Source organism: Anticarsia gemmatalis, chromosome 8, assembly GCF_050436995.1.
Source record: "Anticarsia gemmatalis isolate Benzon Research Colony breed Stoneville strain chromosome 8, ilAntGemm2 primary, whole genome shotgun sequence".
Taxonomy (NCBI): Eukaryota; Metazoa; Arthropoda; class Insecta; order Lepidoptera; family Erebidae; genus Anticarsia; species Anticarsia gemmatalis.
Window position 1 is genome coordinate 4953940 of NC_134752.1, and position 9118 is coordinate 4963057.

A 9118-nucleotide genomic window follows, 5' to 3' on the forward strand; every position below is an offset into this window, starting at 1 on the left:
AATAGTCAATCTTAATTCTACATAATATCATTAATAACATATCTGAAAACCAACTTTGCTACTATAACGTGGGTTGGGTCGTTTTTTACGCACCTTCACTCCGCGCTACCTCAGAAACGGCCCCGCTTTCAAGGTAGTGGATGTGCATACCTCTTAACAGACCCTTTATACTAACAATCCTCAAAGTTTCAGCTTTGCTAAAATGACGTAGGTCTGGCAGCTCTGGGATCTTACTCTATTACTATTCTCATTGACAATATTACGCGTTTGTTATTATAACGTTATTGTTTTACTGTTACTATGGAATGTATGACGAATGTCCCTTTTCAGGGAAATGGATGCACAATGAATCATTCGCGACTGTTATAAATAATGTTCCTGTGAATTGTAAATATTAGTTAAGTACTTAAATGTTAATATATTATAGTTTTAACTAACGTCTAAGTGTTGATCGCAGCAGGATACTGTGTACATTAAATCAATGACCTAAACATATTAAATATTACCTAATATATATTATTGAGATTGGCTTTTAAACATAGAAGATTTTTTACCAAGTGATATTTTAATGAATTTTTATGTATTATTTCGAAATTGATCACGAATTTGTGTCGTTCAGACTAACTGATGCTCAAATTGTTTGTATATTTGTATTGTAAATACCAAATAAAATATACTACATTTGTGAAATAGTTGTTTCATTTTGTATAATAAATATAAACACGACATACTCATACAAATATATTTTATTGTCAGTCAAACTTAAACATAAAATAACAATGATTATTTAAAAAATTAAAGAATACTATTGTTATAAATCAGTCTTAGAAAAAAATATTGTGGGTTAGTTGAGTACATAATGGCACAGAGCAAAGTTGAGTTATTTTTTGTGCAAGTGAACATAAAGAAACACAGACACTACTAACAGGTTTACATAGTTTTTATGTTATACTGATTGATACCTACTGACCTTCAAAATATTTTAATAAGTGCTCAGAAAAAAAACTCGTCTAATCATAGCCTATTTGTGATTCTTTAAGTAGTGAAAAAATGAACACAGAAATAGAATAGATAGAGTATTAAAAAAATATAGTAGTATAAATACGATATCAAAAATTGGAATGTATTTAAAAAAACAAATGCAGATAATCTCCATACAAAAATAAAATAAATTGGTATCAAATTAAAGCTATGAAATACATCTGTCCTTATTCGATAATTACGCCGGCTAGAGTATACACCACTAAACAAAATCCTGATACAAAATATTAAGTAGTTACTTAATTCTATTTGCATATTTCTCTATTAAATCTATGATTGTTAAATGTACCTTTTCCTTGGCTAATGTCAGAGCACATTTGTCTGCTCCATTTAGCATGGATATGTCAGGGTTGTATGTAATCAATATTTTCGCAGCTCCGATATTCCCCATTGCGCTGACGTCGTGTAGGGGCGTGTTGCCGGCCAGATCTATCGCATTTATATTAGCGCCGTTGTCCAGTAGAAACCGTATCACGTGGATTTTGTTATTCAAAGCAGCCAAATGAAGAGGTGTCTGCCCTTTCTTATTAATACAGTTAATATTTGCTTTATTCAGCAACAAGATTTTGCATAATTCATCCAGTCCATATCTAGCTGCATAATGTAAAGCAGTAAATCCATTGGTATCAGCAAAATTAATATCAAAGTCTGATGAATCTGAACCAGTCTTCTTCCTGCATCTCTGGCATCCACACAATGGATGGCAAAGTCCACTATCTGGCTTATTATCCATATCCACATAGGCAGCATAGTTGATGTTCATGTAAAAACAGGCAAGTTTCACATCACCATAGGATATAGCTTTTAATATTCTCTCTATTAACTTCAAGTTTTCCACAGCTTTTGTCACTTTATTAGTTTCATTACTAATACTCATCTTCTGTAACTTAAGAACAGGGTCATTTTTGCAATTCAAAGCTTTAACATCAGAACTTGTGATATGTATGTACTCATACAAGTTTGGGGTGCATGATTTGAGGACTTGTAAAATTTTCAAATTGTGTGCATAGTCAAATGCAGTTTTGTTATTTCGATTCTGCAAGGATGGTTCGGCGCCATTTTCAATCAGCAGTCTAGCAATCCCTTCGTAGCCCCACTTAGAGGCTAGATGTAGAGGTGTGTTCCCACTCTCATTCACACAATTTATTTTAATCTTTCTTCTACTGTGCTCGGCAAAGTATATAAGTGCTTTGACACAATTGAGGTGTCCATTATTGACAGCCATGTGGAGTGGCGTGTTCTTATCAATGTTTGCCTGGTTTATGTCAGCTCCAGAATGTAGTAATAACAGTAATGCATTTTGGTGTCCTCTTGAAGATGCATAATGTAGTGGGGTGCATTCATTAAGATCTGTTGCATTTACCTCTGCACCCATTTCTATGAGGCACTCTACTACATTAGCTTTTCCATGGATACATGCCACATGTAATGCTGTTAAACCATGACTGTCCCTAGACGTTACAGTCGGTGATGTCTTTAAAAGATTCTTTGAAATTTTGCAGCAACATTTTTTGCAATTACACAGTGGGTGACAAAGTTTGTGATATATCTCTGTATCACTGTCATCATCATCATCATCTGTCAGGTTCACATCCATGGTTATTTTAAGGATGTTATTTTCATCTTGGTTAAAACCTGCAAGGTGCTTTTGATTTTTCTGCAATATTGCTTGCACTTGTTCACAATGGTTAGCTTTGATAAGTTCAAAGATGTATTCAAGTGTTTCTTCTCTTCCATTAGTATCAGATGTTGAAATGGATTCAGTGAGACTGCCCTTTCTTTCCCTAGTAGTACTTAAGTTGTCCTCTGTGAGGTTACTTTCATAGTAATATGATTCAGGATCTGGTGGACCGGCTAAGGCACCAGATTGTATGTGTTCTATCACTGCTTCTAAGGTAGTTATAAGGAATGCACTTTCATCACCATCACCGCGGCCAACACCACTGAATCTAAACTCTTTCATGTAAGTCAGTTGACTGTACCAATTAGGCAGTCCTGACTTGATAACAAGAAACACAAACACTGGTAACAAATCATCAGCAGTAAGTAGAACAATGTTATTGCTATCATCTCTCTTGTTGATAGCATTCAAAGCTTGTTTCACACACAAAACCTTTTCCAAAACTGTGTTGTAAGTGTCTATTTTAGAAAGTATTTGTTTTGCTTTAGGAACTGCATGGTACAAGTCCTTTTTTATGTCAAGGTCTCTAAGTTGTATGTCACACATGTTGCGGATCTTCTTGTTGAGGTGTGAGTCTTCATAGGCACAGCAGGTACAGATGGGCTTGAACAAGGCATCAAACAGTAAGTGTTGCATGTAACATTCTACAGCTAACTTGATGTTTTCTAACACTTGCTTACAAGACTTTGATTTATCCCTTAGCCTTCTGTTTTGAAGTGCAATCTGAAGGCACTGGGTGTACAGTTCACTGACAGTGTCTCTAAGAGGTGCCACTGCTACAGGGAGTGTTGGATGTTTCTTCAAAAATATTTGCACACTGTGTTCAATTTGATCAAGGACTTGTCGGCCAGCAGCTTGAGTCCACAATAAATCTATGCAGTCATTAATAGATATGAGGTATTCCTTAGAGATTGTGTTATCACTGAAACTGGCAGTAGGTTCGAGTGGAGTTTCTATGCACCAAACCTTGTATTTGATGAAATCTTCTGTGTAGAATGTCTCTTCAAATAGTATATGGCTTTGTAAAGGCAGTCCTTTGGTCACTTCTAATGTAATTACTTTATTAGTTACGGTCACTTGTTTTTCTGTAAGCGTGCTGTAGTGTGTTTCCGGTAATTCATCACTTGGCACAAGTATATGAGCACAAAAGTCTTCCACGGTGAATACACGACTCGTCAAACTTCCAATCCTCGGTACACATATTACCCAAGATTGTGTTATACAGTGTTGAAATAAATTTGCGTATTCCGTTTTCAATTCCACAAAGAATGGGTTATCGGAGATGATCTCGTCGTAGGTCCCATCCATGTTTAATTTGATGTTTGTTCCGTATTTTAAAAGCAACTAATATCTAAACGACGACGTAAGTTTGAAGAATTTGTAACTATGTAGTTTCGAAATTGTTATTCGTGTGTGACGGAATATTAATTAAGTTGCAAAGCCTCAGTAAGGTACTAATCACAAAATCACAAGCTGCTCATGGCCTTGCATGGCGAACGACTGAATTTGACAACTGCTTTTGTTGACATCGCAACTGTCACTGTCAGTGGAATTGATAAGCTTACCACAGATTAGATAATAACAATATAATTTGTAAACTAATAAACCTGTGAAATAACAAGTATGATAAAACTATAAACATTTTCTCTAAAATTAACCATTTATTTTTATAAACAAATTGATATGTATGAAAATATAAATAAAACGAACAAATTTAGTATTTAAGTATTTATATTTAAAAATTATTATTTATTTTAAGATCTTAATCTTATTAAATATCCGTTACAGTCTTTATTTAAACTTACCCATTATTACAAATATTACTTATCTATCCTCTTCCACCTCGTCCGCCTCCAAATCCACCACCGCGGCCGCCAAAGCCTCTACCGCCTCCGAAACCCCGGCCTCCAAAGCCCCGGCCTCCGAAGCCTCTACCACCGAAGCCCCTACCGCCGAAGCCTCTTCCACCGAAGCCTCTTCCGCCAAATCCCCTGCCTCCGAAACCTCGTCCGCCGTACCATCCTCCTCCACCAATTAATATGGGAAGTATGATGGGAGCTGTAATGAAATATTGCAACGTAAAACAAGTTGTATCGCTCTAGATGTTCATTGTCTAACCTTTAAAATGTGTGCGTATCATCATCCAACCTTTAAAAAGTGTGCTATCGATGTTAATATACAGGAATGGCATTATCATATCAGTTAATTTGCACGGGGAATTATATTTAGGTAGGTACCTATTATAACATCAGAGTAGTAAATAAGGAGTAGTAATGTAATCAGAAGATTATGATAAGTTATAGGTAATCTCTTCCGTACATGCCTCGTTATATCAATGCGGCTATTGAAATAATAGTCAAGATTATATCTGACAGTCTGGCTTAATGCAGTTTTATTGCAAACATGATTAACAATTTAAAACATTTTTTTTCACAATACCTAATTGATGGGTAGCGAGTATTGCGACTTACTAAATTATTGAATTACTTACGTCTGCGATAATAATATGGATCATAATAGAATTGTCGTTTCACTCTCGATATGGTGTCCTTTGTGTGGTCTCCAGTGTGGTTGACATCTCCAATTTCATTTTCGTTTAGTATTAGATTCTTTAATGGATTCAATATTTCGTCCAGTTTTTCTGTCGTTTGTTCCACGTCCTTAACTTCTTTTGTAGTATAAATTTCTTGTATACTTATAGCTAATACGATGATTATAGTCCACTTATGTTTCTGGAATTAAGTAGGTTATAAGTACAATAAAACAATTATTCGGTTGGTTTATCGATAATAATTTGTAAAAAGATTCTTTAATCTTATAAGTGACAAGATTATAGCTCATTTAATTTTCTTAATGACATTTAACATTAGCGTGTCATTAGTGGTTTGGTGACTTGATACGTGTCGTACATATTGCTCAATGATATTAATATTTAATCGTCCAAGTAATTTAATAAAGTAATTGTATTTGCGATCAATTCGGTAGCCTTCGCGTAGCCCGGCCCATTCAATAGAGAACATTATAAATGGAATCGAATACCGAATGCTACATTCACATTAAGCTTTTAGCTAACTCTAAATTAGGTACAGACTGTGGTCAAAATATTCTGGCATTCAGGGACTTTACGCTATGCTTTTTTTAAGACGTCACCATTGAAAAATAGTCAAGCTAACAATAAACTCTAGTAACTGGACTGAATAACGACTAGGAAAGAGCTACTTTACTTAGTGTACCCTTATAAACAAGCGGCACCTATAATATAAACTTGTTCCTACAAAAGACTTGATCACATCGACGTCTGTATATTTATGAGTCGTGAAACTAGCCCTTCTACGAAATACGAACTATTTCATGTATCTACAATGGAAAACAAACACTATTTCCCGATCCACTCACGCCTAAATAAAGTGATGTGTAAACAAAATCCAATAAATAAAATAAGAACTCACAAATATTTCCATTTTAATGTGTTTTTCTTCTTCGACTGAAGGAAACCTGTATGGCGTCGTTATAATATACCTGAATGTATGACAGATTGTGCTAATTAGCGGTTTCACGAGTCACATTCAAGACTCGGTTTTACCCACGACTGCGCTTGAACGGCTTTCTTCTTTTGTAGGCATTTTGTCTTTAATTAAAATCCTTGCCTGGAGTACAGACTAATTTAGGTAATTAATGTTTATTAAAATTCGGGGTGCTTTTATGTGGCATTCGTATTAGTAAAATTGCTATACCTATCTTCCAAGTCTCATAGCACTATGTTGACTTTTGAGTCTAGTCACTGGTTTTTCCATAATCATTCATATCAATAACACAAGTTTATTATTATGCATTTGTTTAAATCGCGGGACTTTTCCACATTATGTGTAAATTTATAATAACATGCTAACTGCTTGTGCTAATTTGTACAAAAGGTGAGTGAATTGTATCGGAATTACGTTGATATAATAGAGCGGGCAAAGGTGATTTTCTATTAATATAGGTATATTGATAATAAATGTATTACCTAAACAGATCTCTTAACAAAAATATGTTGGGTAGAAACCTGGTAGCTTCTTAATTTTTGTTTGGTTTCATATTTTATGCTTTCTCTCTGCAAACATAGACGGTACCTATCAAAGAAGACCCTGAATTTGTGCGTCTATCAAGCTGTCATAAAATTTGCACGTGTGTTCTGATAAAATGTTATACAAGTCGATAAAATGTTTACCTAATACATTACGAGTTATGTCTAGACTTAGGCACTCGACGCTTCGACGATATTGAGAGCTGAGATAGTGTTATCAATATGCTATCTTTTTTGGGTAGGTTTGTTCGTTTATATCTAAGTTAGCTTATGTGTAATCTGACTTATAATCGGGACCCCTTTACTGAGACTTCGCTACTTGAATCATGAACCATGATAGTTAGACAGTTGAAAGTTTTACAGATGATCTACTTTTGTTGCAGTTATAACAGTAATAAGTATTAAAGGAGGCTCCAACACAACAAACGTACTTTTTTCGGTTTTTATAGACAAGGGTACGGAACACATGCGCGACTCCTACATGAATTTGATTGGTTTTTTTTAGTATAATTTAAGCTTATTTCAGGCCGTATTTAGTGTTCGTATAACACGCTGAATGATTTATTTATCACGATCGCTTGATATTGTTGCTGTCTACATAATATTGACGTTTCTGTTTATTTGATCTATTCTACGATTAATTTAATTATTAGGCCTGGTTTATTGGCTGTCTATTGTTATAAATTAATCTTGTTGGAATCGAATGACTATCTAACTGCGAGATATTGATCTAGTTTCATTTCGTAAATAAACACTATACTAATATATTATAAATAGCCTAGACTAATATTTTTAAATTTTAGTGTAATTTTTTTTACCCAACTGTTAATTTAATAAGAAAGTAAGCCATTTTATATGCCCATCACTCATACATCGCCCATCGGCATGGCAGTTAATTACCTATTAAATAAGTAGGTAGCTAAGAGGGTCCCTCTACCTAGCCTTGTATAACACAGTAGGTACAATAAATCTAAACAATCAGTCTGCATAGTCATAAACACATACCTTATGTGTTTCATAATGTTTAATCATAGTGATGATTCACACTCGATTCTATTTTCCACGCATGTATATGTAATTAGCGTGTTGATATTAGACACAGGTTTAAATATAACTTCAATAGGTATGTTGGTGCCCACGGACCCATTTTTTTACTTAACTTTTGAGGCGCCCATAGCCAGTTGCGCTTACCGGTCGGTAAACGATCTGTGGGTTAAGCAACCCATAGCGCGGTCATTCCATAGATGGGTGACCGCATAGTGCTATTTGAGCTGGGCGTCTTCGAGCTTCGGAGGGCACGTAAAAAGTCGGTCCCGGCTGTTGTCTACTTAGATAACAGTCGTTAAGCCATGTCAAAGGCCTCTCGGGCGGCTTGAACAACTTTGACACTAGGTTGAGCATTAACCATACGACAAACAAACAAACTTACCTATTCATAAAAGTTAGGTTTATAAGTATTTGAGATACTTATATGGAAACTGATTTTTTTTTCTTTATTAGAGTCATATCTTCGTTAGAATAGAGGAAGACATAAGTAAGTGTATAGTCAGGTGTCTTTGACTACAACCTGACATATTCAAGCGAGTTTCTAAAAGATTGCCACACAATCTAAACAATATCAATCTAATTTGATGAAAAAGTTAGGGTCCATTGTCAGACATTGCGTTGTTATTTTAATATGACGGGGCAATGTGTGAGCGCTGTGCGGCCGTATAAATATTTCATCGCATACGGAGCGGAATATGAAGTGGTTAATTTAAATTCTGGCTCGTCTGCGTGCTGCGGTCGAACACTCGGGTTATGCCACTTTTTATTTTTCACTTTTTCCACCCCCACTTCCTTTCTGAATGCAAGTGGACCGTCGCTTTATTGCTGAAGTTTGAGCGAAACATGAACGATTTTTCCTACTGATCCGATCTCGTAAAAATGCAGCTCGCGATCACGTTTTTCTGTAACTGAAAGTTACTTTCTGAAATAGAGTAAACGAAAATAAGATAAGAAAAAGAATGACGTCGTTCTATTTGGCAATTTATTAAAAGTTTTCATCGTAAGCGAAGTGGTTACAGGGTGAGAGTTTGTACAGTGAAGGAACAACTTGAAACGGTCACGGAATCATGAGAAAAATATGAAACTTTTCCCGTGGAGTTTTAATATTTCTGTATACTGAATTAATTAGAACGAAGGCAAAGCCTTTGCGTATCTACTCATAATTAAATAAAACTTATATAAAAGTCGAATAACCTTATTAACAGAGAGAAACACTGCAAAAAGCAGAAAATAATCTTGTCTGTGGGTGCTTTGAGTACGTATAAAACTAATCAGGAATAATA

At 35.1% G+C, this 9118-nt stretch overlaps 2 protein-coding genes across 2 annotated transcripts; both read right to left on the reverse strand.

Moving 5' to 3' along the window:
- Positions 1 to 728: 728 nt before the first annotated feature.
- On the reverse strand, positions 729 to 4253 carry LOC142974758 (ankyrin repeat domain-containing protein 27-like). The gene has a single exon (XM_076117255.1). It carries the CDS (start codon positions 4028 to 4030, stop codon positions 1277 to 1279), a length of 2754 nt encoding a protein of 917 aa, XP_075973370.1. The 5' UTR covers positions 4031 to 4253; the 3' UTR covers positions 729 to 1276.
- A 189-nt stretch (positions 4254 to 4442) lies between these two features.
- On the reverse strand, positions 4443 to 6229 carry LOC142974695 (uncharacterized). The gene is made up of 3 exons (XM_076117162.1): positions 6172 to 6229; positions 5214 to 5454; positions 4443 to 4780 (listed from the first exon to the last, which is right to left on the reverse strand). Exons 1-3 carry the CDS (start codon positions 6181 to 6183, stop codon positions 4551 to 4553), a joined length of 483 nt encoding a protein of 160 aa, XP_075973277.1. The 5' UTR covers positions 6184 to 6229; the 3' UTR covers positions 4443 to 4550.
- Positions 6230 to 9118: the final 2889 nt, after the last annotated feature.

Bases quoted from the DNA above. Each gene is read 5' to 3' on its own strand.
- LOC142974758 (XM_076117255.1), bottom strand. From the start codon at position 4,030: ATGGATGGGACCTACGACGAGATCATCTCCGATAACCCATTCTTTGTG.
- LOC142974695 (XM_076117162.1), bottom strand. The intron at 4,781-5,213 runs GTAAGTAATTCA...ATTTCATTACAG, and splicing joins TCCATATTATTATCGCAGAC to CTCCCATCATACTTCCCATA.